Source organism: Sander vitreus, chromosome 22, assembly GCF_031162955.1.
Source record: "Sander vitreus isolate 19-12246 chromosome 22, sanVit1, whole genome shotgun sequence".
NCBI lineage: Eukaryota > Metazoa > Chordata > Actinopteri > Perciformes > Percidae > Sander > Sander vitreus.
In genome coordinates, this window is record NC_135876.1 from 18,703,913 (window position 1) to 18,726,675 (window position 22,763).

Here is a 22,763-nt window from a genome sequence, read left to right on the forward strand (position 1 = left end):
GTCATTCTTCTGGATACTGTAACATCTGTGACCATCTGGTGTCAAACCACAGTAAAGCATTTGTTACTAAAAGAATGGTTTTGGATTAGAAACAAGCTTTAATTTCTCTTTTGCTGATGTCTAAAAAGACCAATATGAAGTAGGGGCAGCAAAATCCAACAGTGGATATGAAAGACAGTTAGTAGTTGTAATCATCAGGCAAACTACAACAACACTACATTCTTGAACAGAAGGATTTTCTTTGTTTGTGTATTGTGGGGGAAGACAACAAGCCAAGTTCTCTTCAGATGACAAAGCAGTTTCTCTATCAGTAAGGCCACTTTATATAGAAATTCTAAATGAGGACCACAACCCATCACTTCTTGTCCATAGATCTTTGCAGAGTGTCATCGTCATGAAGGAAAAAAAAACAACAACAAAGCTTCAAGTTTCTAAATTAAAGAGCCTGATGGCCGGCTTCTATGTGGGGGTGGTGGGGTTGGCTGGTGTTTGCCCCGTTCACCACCACAGCGGGGGAAAAAAAAAGCTCAGTCCACATGGTCACCACCAGCTATGCTGCTGAGGTAGTATCCCCACTCCTGAAGCCCCCACCGCAACTCAAAAACACACCCCAAATTACCATGTGCGATTGGGTTATAACGATCTTGCAAAAAAATAGATATTTTCACAGAAGTTTGTAAAATCATCTTGCCTAAAGTTATCCTCTGTGGCTTTATCAAAGCAAGATGAAGTCCAGAGAAACGTTGCGCCACACAACTGCTGCTCTGAGTACAATCCACAAAGGACAAATATGTCGTCGTCCATTGTTGCTGCTGCAGTGTTGTACGTTTGGGTGTATTTTGCCAATTCCTTTTCAATTCTTCCCTCTTTCAACAGCCCCTTAAGATGCAGTCCTTCAGTTTTGCCAACCAATATATGTAAAGTGTGTTACTATTTATTTAAAGGGAGTGTCACTGTATGTGGTGCAGTGGTATTGCTGTTTATGTGTGTGTGTGTATGTATATGAGGCTGTGTGTGTGTGTGTGTGTGTGTTAGTAACCAGTGTTAAGATGGTGGCAAGATGAGCTTTTTCAGGACTGCAGTCAACACAGCTGGAGTTGCGCTTCCTTCGAGGGGATTGGCAGGACCGTGCTGAAGGGGCCAGGGGGCGGAGGGGAGCTGCTCTACTTATCCCCCAGGATGGCATACTGGTTGTCAAGCTGCAACTGCTGCATAGAGGCGCCACCGGTCTCCTCTCTACCACGGTTCCTGTGTTTCACAACTTCAAAGGTCTTCTCCATTTCTCTGTCCCTAAAATATAGACATGTATCGCTTCAGTCAAACTGCAACAAGACATCAACCTCCCATGTTAAACAAACTATTGTCACTGAACTCCACTTACTTGCGTGTCTCCACATGCTTGGCGGTGGCCAGTAGAGAGGGGAACTGTGCATCATTGAAGATCTCAGGAGGGCCCTGGGTGGGAGCTCGTCTGGTGTTTGACATGCGAGCCCCTGGAGGGCGATATACACCAGAAGGCTTCGACTCGGGCTCTTCTACATCCTCTGTAATTATGAAAAAAAAGAAAAGAAAATCACACCCGTTAGAAAGAAGAAAACTGATTTCCAGGGGCAAATTCATTTTTATTTGATCAAAACACATTAACTAGAAGGGCACTCAGAGGGCAGATCTCCTACAAGACATGCCCGATCTCACAATATTAATGCAGTGGGAATTTCCCCAGTCATGAAGGCACATTTCCAATTATTCCGACACCACATGAATGTAGCACAAATGCCCTATGTTAACAAAAGTGAAAAATATTTTTTGTATCCGCCCTGTTTTAATTTAATGGGTTTCTTTCTTGGCCCATGCCACACCCTTCCGCTAGTAGTTTTCCCACAATCCTGCTGACAAACAAACCGAGCCAAAAACAACCTACTTGGCGGGGGTAATATTTAGAGGTTTACAACTGCTTCAGGCTATGTACATGATGATTTTATGATCAAACTAATTGAAAACGTGTATGGCTTGGAAAATATTGGAACATTGGAAATATTAGCTCACTCATAGGCTCGCATGACCATACAGTATCCCATAATTAGCAAACGTGCCAAATAAATATGAGCTCAGTGTAATTAACAGAACTAGGGTGGAAAACCCAATAGGAGTATTCTTCATAAGCAGTGGTATGTTCATCCCCTAACTGTGTTAATCACTGACCCTTTTAAAAAAAGGAAGAAAAAACAAACATTTTTTAAGTTGGTTTACTTACCCACAGGTGCAGCAGCAGGAGCTGGAGCAGCACCAGACTTGTTCCAGGGACCAGACACTTTGTCTCCGCTGACCAGAATGATCTCTCCATCCTCTCCAACCTCCTCCTTCTCGTAGTCCTCCTCCTCTTTCTCATCACTGCAAACAGCCAGAAGGCAGTTGAGATGAGGTGAACCCATGCCCTATCTAGGATTTTTTTTTCCTCCCTCTAGTTCAATTTGACAGATACCTGCTTGTAAAACATGTAGATTTATTAACGTGGCCATATTATGCTCATTTTCAGGTTCATAATTGTAATTTGAGAGTGTATCAGAATAGATTTACATGGTTTAATTTTCAAAAAACACCATATTTTTGTTGTACTGCTCATTGCTGCAGATCCTCTTTTCACCCTGTGTTCAGGTCTCTGTTTTAGCTACAGAGTGAGACCTCTCAACTTCTGTAACATCTTTGTTGGCAGTTGCACATGCATGCACATACATTTTTTCAAAGTTTGTATGCGTGTGGAAGCACCAGAGACGCAAAATAACACCCCAAATCCCAGTGATTTTTTTCATAATATGGGCACTTTAAATTTAAGAGCACATATCATTTGCATGTTGCACTGAAATCTATGACAGAAACTTGTATGTAAACTAAGGATGGTGAAAAAGAAAACAGTTTACACGTTTTGCCTAAAAGTGATATGGAATAGTCTGCTGTGTGTATAAGTATTGTGTATTAGATTTAATTCAAATAATAAAAGGTAGGCTCGTCATAGCTTGATAATTGGACTTAATTGCCAGTTCATCATCACTGGAATAAATCTTATCTGGAGCCAGGCTAATTGTATCATTACACCCTGCATTTGCTTTACAACCAATGCACAATGGCAGCTACATAAAAACAATGTGTCTGACTGTGGGTGTATTTTAAACTCTTGCAAATGCTGTCATTCTTGCTGCTGGCAGTAGTATGGTTGGTTAAAAAAAGGAAATGTAATTGTTGGAAGACCAGTCGTAGGGGGCATGGTCCTTAATGGCCCCCTACTTGATGGCACCAAGGCTGAAATGCAAACAAAAACTCTGGACAAGGAGTTATGACAACCACATACATATTTCATTCTCACCTTATCTGTAAAGCTTGGAGCCGGAGCCCACTGTAGTCAACTTCTTTCTGCTCAAACTCTTTCCATTCCTCGTCCTCCTGGGCAGAAGGATGCATTAACTCACAGCAAGCTACAGTAATACGACATTGGCAATATTGGTAATTCTTAAGATTGTGAGGCTCTTCTTTAATAAAACATATGCACTCTAGCCAGGTATTCCTAACAAATGGTTAACGTTTCACATAACGGGTTGGGTCAACGTTAACCACCAGTGTGACAAGTTATTTAACCTTATAGATAACTTAGCTTTGTCACACAATCCTATACATGTTATCTGAAAGCTAAAAGGCTGTCAACACCGTGTTAACTAGTGACAAATGGCGGCTCGGCCTAGTTGGACAGCCACGATAAAAAAAAAAAGAAAGAAAAAAAGGTGGATGACAGCATCCCCATGCACACATAAGGCCTTTAACACAATATTGACTAATCAGTGCCTCTCAAACATTCACGTGTAAGTGTATTTAGACACAAAACTGAAGCAAAAAATAAAAAATAGCACAAAACTCGTGACGTGCTAAATTTCGTATCTCGTTAGAATGTGCGCCAGGGGAAGCCATATGCTAGCTTTTCTCCCTTCATGTCAAAAATATATATTACACGCATGGTTTTTGTTAATAACTGGTGAAACGTTATTATAGGCGTCAGCAAGCAGGAAGCTCATTGTGACGGAGGATGCAACATTTGACACGACACCGGTATCTGGAAAAGACGCCAAGTGAGTGGCGTTGGCTAACGTTACCTTTTCAATTTGTGCGTCTTGATTGTCGTTTTTCGCCGATTTCTCCTTCTCCCTCTTGGTCTTTTTTATCACAGCCGACGTGGGCCCGGTGGTGGACTCCTTGCTCTTACCTTTCTCTTTCTTCTTCTTTTTATCCCGCTTGGCAAAGAAATCGTCCAGGCTTTTCTCTGGTGGTAGATCCGCCATTTTCAAAGAGCAACGTTAACTAGTACGCTAACCGAGCTATGACAAATGTGAAAATCTGCTCTTCGAGAGTGAAGACAGCTGTTCAAACGGTCAGAAAATATGGAGTTACTCGTTACTCTGACGGTTTAACTTCTGTTACAGACTGATAAAAACGTCCACCCTGGATCCCTAACTGAATCGACCATGCCATGCACGGGCTATGGGGCTATTTGACAAATCTGTACCGTAACCCGGAAAAACTTCGACCCTGAACCGGAAATATTATGAGCCAAAAACTAAAGTCACAATATTAGTCAACTTTCTCATATAAATCAATATAATATAAGTCATGTTTAATTATAAATGTATTGTATTTGAATTTTTTAAAAAGAATCCTCGAAAAATAAATGCAAAAAATATTTTAAATTTGAATTCTTAAACTATTGTTAATTTTGTTTTAAGGAGTATTTTAATGTAAGGTATTATAGTGAGTGCCTTGATCTACAGTAACGAGTACATCATATGTTTTGTCTATAAATAATTTTTTTCTGCAAACTAACTACAGCTGCTAAGTGTGAAGATGCATAATATGAAAATACTAACCTAACCTTACAGAGACATGAAAACTGTATACAGTAACGTTACTTGAGTAAAAAATAAATAATAATACATTTAATTGGCTCATTTCCTCCAGGAAAAGAAAGAAATCAGAATGGGGTTTATTACCATTTTCCTATCAAAGAGAAAAAAATAAAAAATAAAGTGCTGCAACAGTCTAGAACATAAATATAGAATATATAAATCAAAATGATGACTCTACTTACTACTATCTAATAACTTTGATTTATTATACTCTAACTTTGACTTAAAAATCAGACTTTTGGTTTACCATATCATATTCTCTAATTATTGGGAGTCACTATTACCATGCATATGTTCTGAATACCGAAATGTCTGTTTTTATATAAAATTGTATATATTTGTGTGTATTGTGTTTGATATTTAAATCATTAATAATTATTACAATTAATTAGAAGCGATGGTGGCTGCAGATAAAATGGCAGACATCCACCACAAAGCCACAAACCGTCTTCTTACTTTCTGTTAAAAATGTGTCAGATATATTGTCATGCAATAAAAAAATCCTGACTTAATATACGGTATCATGATTTTGAGTTACCATGAGTATTTTTTATTTGCCATTCCTAACATCATTCATAATTTTTCTTCCAAGTGCATATGTTGTATTTGATTGTAGTATTTTCGTTATTTGAAATTAATATTTCTATTTTTTTGTAAGTATTAAAACTGTCACATGGATCTCAGAACAATTCTTCCAGGATTACATTTTTGAATATGCCTGCCATCTCAGGGTAAAATATATTTTTTTTAAGACCAAATTCTCAGCCTGACCATGTAGTTACAGAACAAGAACACGCCTGAGTGGAGAGGATGCATTTATGGGATTGTTTACAAAGGAGGCTAAATCAGTATTTTGAAATAGATGAAGTTTAAAATATGACACAGCACTTACACATCTTATTTGGACTGAATATAACCTCCAGACATTTTTTAATAGAAGAAACTTTAAACTCCTGCATGTATTTGGACCAAAGTTGCTAAACAGTAAGAGGCCAGTCAATAATATATAGATTTCAAATATGGACATAAAAAAAGACACTTTAAGTAGTTGAACTGTCATGTTTTGCCACATTTGAAAAGGCCTACAAATCTATTAATAACACTCATCAAATTAAACCTCTCCTCAGCAGTAAAGCAGGCTTGTAAACAGATTATTGAATTGATGCAATTTTCCCAGAACTTGTCCACTTGGCCACATGCAGCACTAGTGCACAAAGAGAAAATTCCAGCTCACCGCATCAATAGATGTGCTGTGGTCGGCAAGACTGTTTACACTGCTTTGTTATATAGCCTAGTAAACCAGGAAGTATGATATCTAAATAACATGTGCAGTATAGATCTAATACTTGACAAACAATTGTGTGCTTAGTGTCCAAAATCAATCTGCCATGGCAATATGAGAAAATGTCTGTTGATTACATTCAGTTTTAAAGAGGATAAATCAGACAAACAAATCAGTCTGTGTTTTTCTTTGTTTTATTGCTCAGTAGTAAAAAGTACAGTGTATACTACAGTACAAAAAATACATAATGTTTAACACTGCTCCACCGTGCCACTGAACGTTTTGTAAAATATCCACTTTTGAGCGTGCAAAACAAGAAGCCCAGCTGTGAGCATCCAATGCAGGAAACATCAATATGTTTGACTGTGTTATTCAACATCACCTTTTGAATCAGGGATTTCAGAACATCTCACAATGCAGAAGATCTTTAGCGACGATAAAGACAGGCAGCATTGATTATTGAATAAAACTGCAGCAATACAAAATAAAAACAGAAGGACCACAGGTTCAATGATTAAACAAAATATGCACTCTTTAAATTAAACTGTCTTTGTATGTGCTCACAGTAAATATTCAGCATACATTATTTATCTCAGTCTTTTTAATGGTCAAGATTTTTGCCAGCCTCTATCAAGTATTATGTGGTCCAGCAACTAATTCACAATCATTCAACATTTCAACAAACACAGTTTGCATTGATGGACAAACACATTATTTATGGAGGGAGACACTTACGGTAGCGAGGTTGGTCTAATTGTTTCCTACAGCGCTGAGAAACTCTTTCTCAAACTGGGCTATAATAGCCAGTAGCCACTCCACGTTAAAGACGAGAGACAAACAGACAGACACACACACACACACACACACACACACACACACACACACACACACACACACACACACACACACATACACACAGAGAAACAGATAAAACTGATCTGAAAGTGATACAAAGTCTTGTTTGACTTAAAGTAACAGTGATATTTGGTTCAGGTGGGCAGCACATTTTAACTCATCCGTCCACACTCACAGTATGCTAACATGCACAAACAGGGCATTCACACATACATACTGAATATATATATGTAAAGACTCAATATAGGGAATTAAGACATCTATGTGGTCCTTCCTTAAGAGAAGCTGGTGACACATGAGGGGGGAAGCCAGTTTCATTTTGACATCTCTCAAAAATTGCTAGATGCAGACCCCGAATCACCCAAATATTCTGCTCAAATTAAACATCAAGATATGGGCCCGCATTTATCAAACTGCTAAAAATGACATTGTTTTACTTAAAAGTAAAAATCCTTCACATATACTGTATATGCACAGTCAAAAGCTACTTGTCAAATTTCTTGAAATGACTTAACAATACTCTAAAATTCACTCCAGATGTATCAGGGGTGCAAACAAGAATGAAGCTGGCATTGATTTTGTTTGCGATGGTTTTCCATGCATCTACATTGTCTGTGCTTGTTGTCAATGTGGTACCAAACTCCTTATCTTATGTACCTTGTCTACCAGCAGCAGAATTTCTTTCCTATTCCAGTTTGCAGTTAACTTTCCAGGTAATGTTTTCTTTTCATATTTAGCCAATGTATGTTTTAATCCCTATTAAAACTGCTATAAACCTGCAATACTGATTGTTAATATGTAAATATCTAATATAGCCACTTTAAATGTTTGATTTTGTTCTGCTCTATTCTGCTGTTGTATTGTGTCTTAGTTTTCTCGGTTTTATTTTACTCACGTAATTCATCAAGTCTCCAGAAGTGCACTGTAAATAAAATGTATTATTATCATTAATGATGTATTACAAATATATTTGATTGTTGTTCATTTCATATTGTAATTGATTATGGAGATATTAAGGATTTCAAATAAAGGAAATGTAATCTTTAAAAAAATTATATCTCGTGTTTTTGAAGAATATCATCATTGAGTAAATGTAAAAGAACAATAGGGCCGATGTACAGTAGAGTAAATCCATGTCTCTGATTGGCTATTCCAACTCAAAACAATAATGTGATTAATCAAGCAATCACTTGAGAGCTGCTCTTGAAGGTTACTCTTACACTTTGCTTCAAGTCGCTTGATAAATGTCTCCACTCTTAGAAGAACTTATTTACTCCTAAGTTTGCTCTTTGGATCATTCTTAAGTGTATTTCTCAGTTTGATAAATATGGGCCCTGATCTCACATACAGTATATCTGTATTCCCCCCCCCCCCCAAGAATGTAGGTGCTATATTCAAGTTCAACAGGCCATAAGTATTTTGCCATTGATTCTAAAAGAAAAAATAAAATTACGAAGAACAGCATTAATGTTTTCATAGCATGTTTCTTTCTCTAAAGCAGATTTCATGTGGCAACATCCACAGTGCACTCACCATCAAGCCACTGTAATGAAACAAAACCACATATACTCTGTATTTTATAAAGACAATAAAAACCTTTTATCACAATTAAGCCTTTTGTAGAAAATGTACATCAGAAAAATATGCAGGTGCATCCTCATAGTAAATAGTGTCTGTTTACATCACTTCTCTTTCAGGTTGCCTCTTTGTGTTTGTCATATACAGTATAAAGTCAAAGTCTCTGAATATTTACCACATTTATAAAATAGACAACAGTGGGGGGAGTAGAATAGGAGAATCCGACAGTCTCTTTTTTTGTTCTGTCTCTAGATGGCGGAAGCTTTGTCTCTGTTGATGAAGAGGGTCTCCTGGCAGAAAGGGTTAACCAGGACCACGCTGCTGCCGCTGTAGTCTCCATTAGGGGGTAGACAGGTGTCGTGATCCTGCAAATACACACGCAGAAAAGAAATTAGCGCAGGTGGCTAACTGTTAAACAATAGTGATTAATAATTCACGCTTCAGTCCTCATCATTAGGGGACACGCTGCAGTCTACTGTATCTAAGTCACTCTACAGGCAATGAGCAGACAGTCTAGTGTAAAAGGGAACAGAAAAAAATATGGGTTTGGTGCATCCACCCTGTGGCTTTTAAGGAGATGGTGAACAAAGATATCTGACAAACCTAGATGAGCAGAGATACAAAGGGAGGCGGAGGGGAAGATGTAAAAGGGAGGGATGATGCAGAAGAAACAAGACAACAGAGGCACTTAATGTAGGGGGGGAAGGGGTGTAGAAATGGTTGTTGATGGTGAGTCAACAGTAATAAGGCAGTGCTGGAGGAGGGAGGTGTAAAAAACTAAATGATTTGTGTTACAGCAGGAATGAGACTATTTTATCAGCAAGCTCCAATCAAATCAAACTAACACTGTCATTTAGGTTTTGATGGTCATTTCTCCTGGAGCACTGTCATTATAAAGCACCAGGAGAAGCTATGAGGCTGCTGCTCTATAGAGGGGTAAAGCAGGGGGGTGGGGTGAACAACACCTGGAAGTCCCCAGGGGCATCCTACACATGATCCAACCTCAGCGTCTCTCTCCTGATGCCCCCACAGGCGGCAAATGAATGCAAATCGCATGCAATGGATGAGGAATAAAAGAAAGGAGACACACAGTGAAATGGTCACTGGAGTAATGGTGAAAAAGATCATGCAAACAGAACAAAACAATGGTCAATCGAAATGACATGGGGAAGAAGAGGAGGCAGATCACACATCAACTTGTAAAAAGTATACCAGTGTTATAGACTTCCTTTTCCACCAGATGGCGCTGTGATGCACTAAAAACTAAACATGCATTTAATCCAAATGTTATCTTGTTATTTTTCTTAGTATAACAGAGACCAAATATCATTTGGAAATTGCCAGAAATAAACAGGGACTGGGTAAAAATAATTATTCACTTAATGGAAATGAACTAAGGCAGCATATTTACATTCTCAACTACATAAAAGCCAATTAGCAACATTTCAAAAGATGTATATGTGCGCACGAGAGCAAAGAGCTTATTTAGAAGGCCATATTCTCTGTGGTCTAACTATAGGTTGAATAATTAAATATGTTCTCAAAAATCATATCAATATTCAGCATGACGAATGCAGAAAAACACAAATAGTGTTAATTGGAATGCATTGTTGTATGTTATTTTCTATATAGCTCCAGTATTTAAAGGCTGTATCTAAAACACCCTCATCAGAATATTCCTGACAAATGGACTCATGATCTAATATTAGTATAAAAATGTCCACTGCAGAACAACACCCGCTTAAGAATATTGATCAACCACGACCAAACTAAAAATCACAGAATTTCACGTTTTAATTTTTCATGCAACTGCTCAATTATATTTTCTGTAGTTTTTGTCCGTACATTATGGTCTAATGTTCTTTTAAAGCCTCCTCTGCACTGACTGGTGAAAAATACTATATTCCTGAAGTTTTTACCTCAGTCAATTGCTGAATACGTAGACTGAAAATCCAATCCAACTGTGTGCTGTGTGTGTAATCATATCATGTCAGCACCTCCTCATGTCATAAAACCCTTAAAATTCCCAGAAATATTACAGAGGACACAACCTAATTGGTAGCTACAGTCGTGTTCATCATATAAAGCTGTTGTATCAGCTTGTTACAAGCCGTAAGTAGAATGTATAAGGTTTAAAAACTGTGCTTGTGAATAAAATAAAATAATTCTGCCACATGTTTGAATTCAGCAACAGTATGCATTCGTTATAACAGTATATACTGGTATACTGACCCTTGTGTTGTCTTCCCGTCGACCATGCAACTTTTTTTTCTGGGTCAAAATTCTAAATTAAAACTTTTTTCACTTCTCCCCAATGTTTTTGAAGCTTTCACGATATTTTTGTCACTTTTCCGATGTCTTTGTCGATTCTTTCTGCGCTTTTTTTTTAACGTTTTTCTTTATTATTTTTTTTAAATGCTATAAAATTGAATAAAACACCCAAATTCAATTAAGTAGTCAACTGATCATATATTTTACTTGTGAAGAACATTGTATGGAACCATCCACATTATTTGTTTTGACAATTTGATTGACAGAAACCCAAATTCCGTATCTAAACCTTTTGAAAATGGGTCAAATTTGACCCGAAGAGAACAGGAGGGTTAATAGATTCCCTGTAGGGAAAATCCCTTTTGCTTGTTCAAAAAAACATCTCTGTAAATCCTAGTGATACAGTGTCATGCTTCAGCAGACCTTGAGGCTTGCTGACTGAGGAGATTGAACATGGCTCCTCTTGTTGTTGCCATACTCATTATATTAAAATCCATTCTGCTGACTGATAGTGAAACATCAAGTGAATGTACCTCCACTTCTGTTTGCATTGCAAAACAATTCCGCCACAGACCAGGACAAACATAGTCTAAAGTCAGTGCCGCGTTATTCAGATGCTATTTTAAGGGCGCATGCTTAGCCGTAATGTAGAGTGTGCACACCGCGCATACACTTTGCTTCTCTCATCTCACGGATCCAGCAGTTCCCATTTTTGCAAACCATACATAAATACAAGGAAAAATATGACCTTGTTTTACACATTTCCATGAATCATGGATGTGTTGATGACATAAATGAGTAAATATTAGAGGACTTAAGGAGATGTGATGTTGAACTGCATGTGCTGATGACACTTAACCCAAATGCCTCAGCAGCAGCAGCACGGGAGAGGAGAGACAGAAGAGCTGCATTGTCTATACTGAGGTAATCTTGGTCTAATGTGGCAAAAATATCACCATGCATTCATAACTTCGTGATTCAGTGAGAGTGAGCCCAAAACATCGGAAAGTATGTTTTTGTGACATTTCTTTATTTACATTTTGTCAAAAAGAAAACGTCTCCTCGGCTGTGAACTGCTCCTGGCGTGCGCCCATGGATGTATTAAGAGTGTTCGCCTAGCAAATCTGCCATTATAATAGCAATCTGCCATGGAACAAGCGCGCCTGCTTTTAAAAGGAATGTGAGATAACGCTCTGATTGGTTTATTGCATATTACGCCCAAACCACACCTATGAGTAATGTAGCTACTTCAGACCAACCCATTTTAGATTTGCGTCGCAAGAGTCATTTATCCCGCTGGTATAATAGCAACAGCGCCCGAGATCCGCCCACAAAGCTACTTGCGTTTGGCGTTTGATACTTGCGTTTCAGATCAATAAAATAGGGCCCTCAGTGTGCCAGTAGTTTGTACCTCACTCTCCAGAGTGTGTATCTCTCTGGGCAGCTCCACAGCGTGCCTGCTGAAGTAGTCCATGGTGATGGCGTTGTTCCAGTAGCTGAGGTTGTTCTCCTGACTTGATGACTTCTTCTTCCTCCTCATACAGCACACGGTCAAAAGCACAGCTGGAGTGGGCAGAGATGGGAAAGGAAAATGAGTGCAAAGACCGAAAGAGCTGCTGCTTCAAATAGCCTCTAAAAGTGCCTACATAGCTGCTCAGGTAGAGGCTGTCATGTTTCCAGACAACATGCCACTGTTACAATAAATTGTGGTTTAATAGGAAAAATACCACCCTTAAATACAGTTTGAAAAGGCTACAGGCGCCATGCCTTGTAGTCATTTTGAGCTATCTAAAACAACCAAGCTATCAGCTATTAAAGACATTTTCAGGAATCATACAAGAAAATACTTTATTAAAAATCAAAGGGGAAGAAATCTTTATTTCTCCATCTCAAACAAAAAAGGGTTTTGCCTAAGGTGCAACTAATATAACTATGCAACTATGTATAAAAAATACTCTTCCGTCCTTGCAGTTATTATGCTATTGCACTCTCTCCAATTTAATGCAACAAGATCAGGCCCTGAAGGGTGTCTGAGGGCATTCTAAAAGATGAGCGAGATTACCTACTAAAGTAAGTCTAAACCAGGAAAGTTAAAGAAAAGTGTGGGTGCGAAATGAATAAATGATAGCATTTTATTATAGAATAACTCTACCATGACCGATGGTGAAAGTTTCCTTAAAAGGACATTTTCATCAAATACTTTGTTTTCTTTCCAAGAGTAAGACGAGTAGATTGATAACACTCTCAAAGATGGGAGTGGTATCGATTTTTTCATCTAACTCCACAATAAAGTAAATGAGCCAACTTGTAGAACTTTTCCTTATGATAGTAACATTAATAGGTTTTAAGTCAAGGTCAGCCAAACTCTGAAGTAATCTGGCACTTTTTTACATTCATTAATTTCAACTTTTTAATGCTGCTCTAACATAACTTACAGCATGAGGACACAGGCACACTGATGGCCAGCACAATCCACACAATATCCATCCTGCTCAAGCAGATGGTCATGCGGGACAACGGGGATTCAACGGTGGGGCCTGAGCTGTTGCCGGGCGTCCAGGGGTCCTGGGTGGTGACAGGCACCTGCCTGTTCAGGAAGTTCCTGCTGGCTGTGGAAGGGAGCTCCGAGCTGTTCCCCTGAGCATGAGCATCCTCGACTGAGCTGCTGTTAGAGAGCACCCCTCCATATGCAGTCACATTCCCCAACCAGTGTCCCAGCAAGGCATTGTCTGTACCGTTCCCACGACCCTCCTCAGTGGTGGTCTCGTGGGGTGCAATGTGGTTGTTTGGGAGGATTGTTGGATTCTGTGTCATGAGTCTGGGCTCAGTGTACAGCGCTGGAGTGGTGGAAGTTAGATTCTTAGGTGGGCTCTCGACTTGAGGGACAGACCCTTGATTCGGCTCTATCATTAGTTGATAAGTGGGGGGCTCGAATACTGCACGCACCTCCCGCACGGTGATGGCGTGGTGTGCGGCGCCCTGAGCATGCTCCCTGAGTTTCAGGCCTGGCGCAGGGTCAGCATTCATCGATGAAGAGGAAAGGGAGGGGCGCCCGACATCTTCCACATGTTGCCGGGTGGGGTCGGTGGGTTCTTTTACACTCAACGTCTGAGGCTCTACGTGGTGTGCAGCGAGCGTATCTCCTCTGTCTGATCCAGAGCTGGACAGAAGAGTCAGGGGGTTTGGAGCTCCTCTAGCAGTAGTTTCCATAACTATATTTGGGGCCGCTGTGCTGGGAGATTTAGGGCTGCTGCTGCTGGCCTGGTTAGTGCTGACAGTAACTGGGCTATGGACTTGAGGTACCCTGACCAATTTGTGCATGTGGCCCTGGTTTATATCAGAGCTCAGCTCCAGGGGCTGATTCATGTGACTATCAGCACTCACAGTGTTTGGGGTGACAGTATTTTTGTCATGAATGGGAGGGTCGTCATGAGCCTGGCTGGAAGTTTGGGTTGTGTGAAGCAAGGCAAAAGGGTGGCGGGCTACTGTTGGGAGGATAATGTTTGAGGGTTGATCGCCTCCTTTGGATGACCATTCCCCGCTACTGGAGCCTTCCGGATATAAGTCCAGATGGGGAGGTTCGGGAACAGAAAGGGGGCTTCTGTGGGAGGCTGCCATGGAGACAGAGTCCTGGGATGTCTGGCTGAGGGACAGCTCCTGTTCTGATGACACCAGTCCTACTGGCAGTACTAGGAATGCTAGAACACCTGTAGAAAAAGAGAGAGAAAGCTGGTAATTAGCACAGGATGATGTAGAATATCCTTTTAGAATCATGAATTATTGGATCACTTCCCTGCAAGTGTGTATTTTCAGCATGTCTGTCTTTACATCGTTTCTCTCAAGGATCTTGCCCTGCAGAGCTAAACAAGAGTGTAGCCCGGCAGTTGAAACTGACTGCTCAGGTGTTCAGAAGAGACATAGCCTTGTCTCGCATTCATCATGCTTCTCAGCCTTTAATCTACTGAACTGCTGTGTTTGTCACTCACCTAGTTTAACTAGGGGAGTCCTTTATTAGGTGCATTATTCACTAGATGTGTTCCACTGTTTGTACCCATGCATGTATAAGATTTAGAGGATCTACTGGCTTTGTTACTCTCTAAAAATTCTTAAAGAGCTCACTCTTTACTGAGATCATGAAATAACAAGCAATTATTTGATATCCATCTCCAGATAACACTAAAAATGAAGGTAATTTAGTGGCATATTTTCGTATATATTTCCAATAGAGTTTTGATCATTTTCACCACTGTTTTTCAAGTAAAAATACATTTGCAGCCAGTGAAATTGTCCTTTGCTTCATGCTCAATATTAGTCTAGATGAAATGTTGACATATTGTTTACAGTTAACAGATTAATGACAGTCATAGCATCAAAATAGCCCACTTAACGTGCTAAAAAGCATCTTAGAGAACCTGACAGATTCACTTTCTTAAACTCAATCCCATAAGGAGGCTGTGTAGTAACAAGCCATTAGCAGGTGCCTGTGGGGAATATTGGTCATAGTGTCATAGAGGGAGGAACGTACAAAGGCTTATTCATTTCCCCTTTGCTCCCTCCCCTCCATCCCTTATTGACACTGTTAAACACAGCTGATGTGACACATTAGCGGAGCTCCCACCGGGCGGTTTGTATGCATTCAGTTGAGAATAGAACATGCAGTAGCACAAAACTAACATTATTCTGTATGACTGAGGTTAGGTAGCCTGTTTTTGCCACAGGATGCTGAACTAAAGATGCTTTCGAGAATACTACAAGTTTCTAGGTTATTTTGACACATTATTATTCTGCTTAAACCATTATTGGTTTCTTGCTTAAAGGATAAGGCTGGGGTTTATGTCAGCTGTGGAGTCAAACATATTTGGTCTGCTACCGAGAGTTTATGGCTGCAGGAGAGTGTATGTGGGAGCAACTAAAATTAAACTATAGCGTGTGTGTGTGATAATGGTAATAAAGGACAACAATGGGGCTGTATGGCACAGACAAAGAAGAAATCAGGCTTTGGATACACAGACCTTTTAGTAAGATCAAGTCATTGTAGGTTTTGCTTTTTTCATAGGATTTATTGACAAAATAAAACGTAGAATTTCGCCAGCCTTATCCTTTAATAATACTCACTGAAATAATGCTTAAACTGATGTGTAAGGATCCAAAGATATGCAAAAATAAATAAAAATTTTTTAATGCCATTTAAAAGAATGCATAAATACCAAATATGTACTATATTGTTCAAAAGCTTTTGAAATAATGTTTTGTAACACTGCCCAACCCTACCACACAACTTTAGCTGAATTAATAAGCAACAGATATACAGACAGGGCCTGGATGGCTATCTTGCTTGTGACAAAGAAAAGCCTCCAAGAGGTTGAGAAGAAAAGGGCACTGACATGAAATAGACAAAGAAAAATTTGGAAATGTATGACTGTGCAGAGAATTGGGATTCATGAGGTCTGCGTCAGAGGGCTTTGGAGGGAGAGAATTAAGAATAATACTTAAGACTGCATTGTTTGGTATTCATAAAACCTTAAAAAAAACAAGTCATAGAAACACACAGTCTAAAGCCACCGATGTGACCCAGATGTCGTGGCCATCGTTTAACTATGGGGCTCAGTAACTATGGAAACCAAGTTTCCATTACCAAGAGGGGCAGAGGAGAAGGAGATGGGAGAATAGGTGAGAAAGGAAATCTGTTGAACACAGAAAGAAAAGGGGTAGAAAGGGACACAATATTTTAGAAAATGATGAATTGATGAAAAAAAAAAACCAGCCCAGGCACCAGTCAATATCAGTCATCTTAAATTTCTTTGACATAGAAAGCTTCGCCATCCTCTTTCCTCTTTGTTCACCAGGGATTTAAAATACACCACAGCAGAACCCCAAAGCACTGACTATTTAAACGGAGCCTCTGAATCATTAATCATATTCCTCCACACTCAATCACACAGACTACCAGCACAGAGGGTCCAGGCCCTTTCTTCCATTAACCAAGCCCGTCACAGCTCTAATCCACAGAGCCCACTTCAGACTCATATCTGAGGAGATAACACACACGGCCATCCTTGATTTATGACTGCTTGTCTCTCCTAAGATGATCCTTTAGGCAGGGAAATGGGACACAGACAAACCCAAGCTACCAAAGCTTAAGTATTTGGGCTATTGTTGATTGTCTGTCATATGAATAGTAGTCTGGCTTAACGGATATACATTGCTGTCTCAGTACATCCAGCCTGACATCTCTTAGCGCCGCCCATAACAGTTGTGATTGGTTTAAAGAAATACAAACAAGCTAGAGCCTTTTTTCCCCTATCCCAGAATAGATAATCCATGTAGCCAGACCATACTCCATCGCTGACACAGTGCTGTGGAGATAGGTCTGGCAATGCAAGACTATATGAATAGTGGTTACATTAGAACACATTTAGTGGATAAGGCCCTTTGAGATGCTCAAAAGACATTACATTTCACAAAATATTCCCGTCCTAAAAAAAGGTGCATTAACAAAAACACAAACAGAGAAAATGAGACAAAAGACTCAATCTGGATAATATATAAAAGCATTATGACAAAATCATAGTTAAAATATATCAAATATTATTTTTTAAGATAGGAAAGGTACCTCACATTTCTCTGTATAATACAATTCTCTGAGACTTACAGCTGCAAGCAAGGTAGAGTAATAATTATAATGTTAATTATGTTCCATTGCAAATAAAAGTAGATAAAATAAATGAAAGAGGTCAATTAAGAGCGAGAGTGTTAATAATGCCGTAGTGGCTTGAGTCATACCGTCAATCATGTACCCAAACCTGGCTGTCACAACCTGGCACCCCGACACTCTGCTTCTACTGAATAAAACACCCAGATTTCCTTGAAAAACAAAGTTATATCAGAAATGAACAAACTTAATGCTCTGGCACACACACATAAACAGGAACACAGTCTTCTGATTTGTCCGGGCGATCTGAAACTCAGCATAAGACGTGCGGTTTCATGCTGATCTGTAACCAACATGGAGATTAATATTCACTTTGGGACTTTGCAGTTTGTCCAATCATATTTTATTGAATATCGCATCTAAAATGTTAAAAGGGAGAATCTGCTTTTTAAGTAAGCTTGCACTCAGAATGTTACAAATATGAGAGCAGTAATTTCATCTAAGACTAGTTTCTTTATACTTGCTAATGTTCGTCGTGCTGCTTGTTTATGGTTTGGGACACCTCACTTGGCTGTATAGTGCTCACTTTGTGTTCCGTAGTTTGGGTTAGCGTTGTTACCGCTCGATGCTGCATTTCTAATTGGAATATGTGTAATGTTAGATAGGTTGAGCAGACAGATATCTGTCAAAGTGTGGCATGTGGTTAAAAAAAAGTACCACATCCAAATTTATTTCTAAGCAGTAATTTTACTGGTTTCCAGCAAGTTCCCAGCTAGCTTAAGTGAGCAAGCAATGCTAAAAACAGTGCAGATAAAGACACAGCGTGGTTGAAAGAAACAGAAAAAAAAACTCCACTGCCACCAATGTACTGTAACTAAACATCTTGGGTATTAGCCTTAATGGGTTGATATAAGACAAAGACATTGAATAGGACTTTGAGACACATGAAGAGCATGTCTAGTAATGCCTATTTTGACTTAATTATATGGTATATTGCTGTGTTAAGTATCCAAGTGGTCTACACATACACTGTGTTGCACACTGAAGCAAATGGGTGTAATTTGTCACAACATTTGTGCGTGTGGCTGATGGAGTGAGAGCGTAAGCAGGGTGAATGCAGACAGAGAACCCGGCCCGGCTTCCACAAAGACATGCAGCGGGGGAAGCAGGCACTGCGAGTGAATTAACTGGAGAAATGATTGAAAAGGCCCAAGAACTGAATTGAGCTTTATGAACATCCATTATTGAGTTGAATCACTAGGAAGAACATGAGAAAATTGGATGGAAAAGGGGAAGAATAGCGAGGTCGGACAGGGTGGGAAAATGTGCAAAGAGGAGGCCAGAGGTGTAGTGGGGAGTAAGAGAGGGAGATGTGTGGGTGTTTCATCAGTGATAAAACATGAACAAAAGCAAAAAAGGTTGGATTGGACACATTAGACCAAATAACGTGTAAGAGATAGGAGAATATAGGAGGCATTTAAAAAAAACAAAAAAAAACATTTGTCTTGCTCAGCAACACTCGTCTACTCAGCATTATTTTTCCACCCTTGTGCCTGTTGGCTGTTTTTGGCCTGACATGATATTTATTTCTCACAAGCATAAAAAACACCCAGAAAAAGAGTCAGTCCACTTTCAGTAGGGATGACACAAAGGAGGCGAACAACAAGAATTCTCTAAATCTTTGCTCACGAGAAGACAAAAAAGCCAGCAAAAGTAGGTTTTTAAATTTCAATGGTGACATTGAATCAAAGGTCTTTGTCCTTGTCTGGAATAGGGGGCGACACACAGCTTACACTGTTATCACACACACCAACCTGTTGCCCTCACTATCTATATCACCCAGCTGATCACCTCAGAATAGCACATGCTGATATCATGGAGACAAACAATGTCCAGGTGAAATTACTGTGAAAGTATGCCCCCATTTATTTGACTAATGTCGCCTGTTTTCCAATACCTAAGCTCAGAATGTATGGAGGGAGGGGCAGATTATGCAGGAAAACCTGCTGAATTAGGGCTCTTTTGAATAAATAGGAAGCCGGTGACATCCGTTGAAGTCCTCCATTGATGCCATCAGGGACATCAATAAATCATGTTGCAAAGCAGGATCCTGTGCACTGATCCAATGCAGGCTTTGTCCCAGCAATCAGTCATTATTAGACTCAATGTCAGGGGACAGGGGCCAGAGCGGCTGTCACTGAATCTAAAGTTACACTGTTGGTGAAATAAAAAAATAAAAAACCCATAACATTTACTTCTGCTGATGAAATTCTGCATGCAACTTCCACTCATATGTTAAGACTCCATTCCAGAAGAAGCATATTGTTCAGGCACACTAATCAATCATACTGGAGCACTTACAGTAGTGTGTGGTATGCAGGCTATCAGTGATTATGCACTAAACTGGCTGCATAATCAATCCTGGGGGGGGGGGGGTACTCACTCGTGGAGAGTGGGATATTTATCTTTCTTTCCAGGGGTCACCTCATGCTACACGTGATGGAGAACAATGTGGCCATGAATGTACAGTGACAATCTGCCTATGAAGCAAGTGTTGGAGCGAGGCCAGTTGTGTCGTATCATCAGCGGGCAGCTGGCAGTGGCACTATTGAGGGCTCGGAAGCCAAAAATAGGAGCTGCAAAATCATCCATCAATAAGGCTTGTGACGGTTCGTCGGGCTGTACTTCTGAACTGTAACTGCGCCGTCATCTCCCTGCTCAGGCAGCATGACGGGGAATAAATGAGGGACTGCATGTATAGGGAACAAAATGCAGACATTCAGTGAGAATCTGGCCAAGGTTACATACTGTATATATATGAAACTGCAACCTGCATTAAGATTTAATGCCTAATAAGCATAATGATGTCCTTCATGATATTTTTATTAACATTAATGTTCTCTCTTTATTATTGCTCTGCATGCTTATAATAAAATATGTACAGAACGTTTTTACGTTTAATCTTATATTGGATCTTGTAGTCCAGGGACTGCAGATAAAAAAATAGCCGTTTAGCTAGTTCTGGCATATATATATATATATACACAGTTGTTTTTTTAATGTTTATTAGTGTGCACTGCTCCTGTTAAATTAATTAAGTAGTAAACAAGCACATATATTTAATATTTGATTGTAGTTGTTTTAGGTGGTAATGTTCATGGTCAAATCATGGGATTAAAGAAAAAACAAATGGCACAGTAACAACTTGGATCATCGGCACTTTTTAGAGGAAGATTAACTGGAATGATTCATTTCTATACTGTACTTTCTTTTACAAGACAGTATCAGACAGCATATCAAACACTTATTGTAAACTACTAGTGTCATGCTTTTTGTGTATCTGGAACAAGCTGAATCTGCTAGCAGAACATGTATCATCAACCCCTACAATTTAATCTATCTATATAATTAATCTACTTTATATAATAAAAAATAGCAGAAATGTTTAATTTTTTATTTGCATCGTTCAGGGTTTTACACTCATCAATCAGAAGCAAAGCAAGGCTTGTTGCAATAACTTAAAGGTATCTTGATTTATGGATAATTTTGGTACTAGTAATAAAAAAGTATAGGTGGAGGTTTTGTATCACTTCAGAACAGGTTAAGCAATAGCTCAATTTATTTAAGCACTGCCGTTTTCAGGGGTCTCAGTGCTGTAATTTGGTGACATTGTTCTAATCTGAAAGCAGAAACCAACAAAAGATCTATTACTATTAATTTATGTAGTGTTCATTTATAGTTTTTGCAAATTGTATTTCACAGCATAAAGGTCTTAATGTTTAAAATACCTCTCCCCACAACCAGGAATACATTCTGGTAGAGAAATACTAAATCCTTCATTAAATGTCTTGCTTAGCCTAAAGGTAGATTTTTAATTGTAGAATATGAACTCCCCTATAACCTCAGACTTCCCAGAAAAATGCAGAGGATAAACCTCAGTGTATTTAATGGTAACTATGGTCCAAAATGTTAAAGGTCCAATGTGTAGGAATTTCTCCCATCTAGCGTTGAGATCATATATCGCAATCAACTATCTCGCACCACGCAGTTCAAAGTACGTATTACAGCTATGGTAGCCTTCATGCCTCAAAAAGACGGTCTCTTACTCTTTTCAATATCCTTTTTCTTTTTCTGGGCGAAGAAGACTCCTGTTCCTGAAGTTTGGACTTTGAATATGTGTGGTCCTCCATATTTCCTTCTTCAAACTTGCCAGGGCCGGGAAGCTACGATACCCATTAGCAGCATTAGCAGCACCTGTGAGTTTATCATGTGACAGCGAAAACACGAAAGGCGGAACAGTATGTCCTGTATGTCCCTTAACGGCTAACGTATTTCAAGATGGCGCATGAATATGGAGCGTCTATCCCAGTTCATGCAAATGAAAATGTAAAATTTCAAGCCAAAAGGAATACTTGGAATTGATGGTGGTGGTAAATATTCATGAAAAAGGACAAGTTTGTGAACGGGCAACACAGATTTAAATAATGAACAACTAAACACGTTACACACTGGACCTTTAAAGTATCTGACAGAGCCAGATGAAAACCGCCACAAGATCAAAACATTTCTTTCTTTCCAGCACCTGTAAAGGTTTATTTTGGATTGACCTGACCTTTGACACAAGACTGAAGGTGTATGAACAATAAATATATGGCGGTTTGTGTCTATCAACAACCATGTCAACGTGCCCCTGAGCGAGACAATTCAATTTTATTTATAGTATCAAATCATAACAAGAGTTATCTCGAGACACTTTACAGATAGAGTAGGTCTAGACCACACTCTATAATTTACAGAGCCCCAACAATTCTAGTAATTCCCCCAGGAGCAAGCATTTAGTGTGACAGTGGCGAGGCAAAACTCCCTTTTAGGAAGAAACCTTGGCAGACCCAGACACAAACCCTCTGCCTACACTATCATTCTAAGTTGTCTCTGGATAAAATCATGAACGCCTGATATGTAAATGTATAAGAACTTAAGGGAATCACTCTATGTCCACCTCTTTATCTCATAGGATAAAGATGCATTACTGGTTTGGAAGCCCCAGGGCATTGAACCATAACCAATAATCGTCCTCACCACCCAGCCGGCCCTCCATGGATCACATTTAGCCTTGTTTATGCTAATCACAACCACTCCAGAGCGGCGGACAAACCACCATGGGATTCCCCCAAAAATC

The 22,763-nt window shown here is 39.4% G+C and overlaps 2 protein-coding genes across 4 annotated transcripts in view; both read right to left on the reverse strand.

Moving 5' to 3' along the window:
* Nucleotides 1-471: 471 nt before the first annotated feature.
* Nucleotides 472-4,563, reverse strand: cdv3 (carnitine deficiency-associated gene expressed in ventricle 3). Of its 3 annotated transcripts, none has more exons than XM_078280535.1 (5): nucleotides 4,140-4,563; nucleotides 3,362-3,429; nucleotides 2,255-2,391; nucleotides 1,382-1,544; nucleotides 472-1,290 (listed from the first exon to the last, which is right to left on the reverse strand). In XM_078280535.1, exons 1-5 carry the CDS (start codon nucleotides 4,323-4,325, stop codon nucleotides 1,164-1,166), a joined length of 681 nt encoding a protein of 226 aa, XP_078136661.1. In that variant the 5' UTR covers nucleotides 4,326-4,563; the 3' UTR covers nucleotides 472-1,163. The 3 variants fall into 3 exon arrangements, with proteins under 3 accessions (XP_078136661.1, XP_078136660.1, XP_078136659.1); XM_078280534.1 differs by having other exon boundaries at nucleotides 3,362-3,435; XM_078280533.1 differs by having other exon boundaries at nucleotides 3,362-3,438.
* Nucleotides 4,564-6,761: 2,198 nt separating this feature from the next.
* The window catches only part of tmem108 (transmembrane protein 108), a 41,723-nt gene continuing 25,721 nt past the window's right edge, over nucleotides 6,762-22,763 (reverse strand). The window contains exons 3-5 of the mRNA XM_078280269.1: nucleotides 13,368-14,639; nucleotides 12,344-12,495; nucleotides 6,762-9,026 (exon numbers count right to left, since the gene is read on the reverse strand). Of these exons, the coding sequence (XP_078136395.1) occupies nucleotides 8,910-9,026; nucleotides 12,344-12,495; nucleotides 13,368-14,639 (1,541 nt within the window). The 3' untranslated portion in view covers nucleotides 6,762-8,909. The remainder of the gene's footprint in view (nucleotides 9,027-12,343; nucleotides 12,496-13,367; nucleotides 14,640-22,763) is intronic.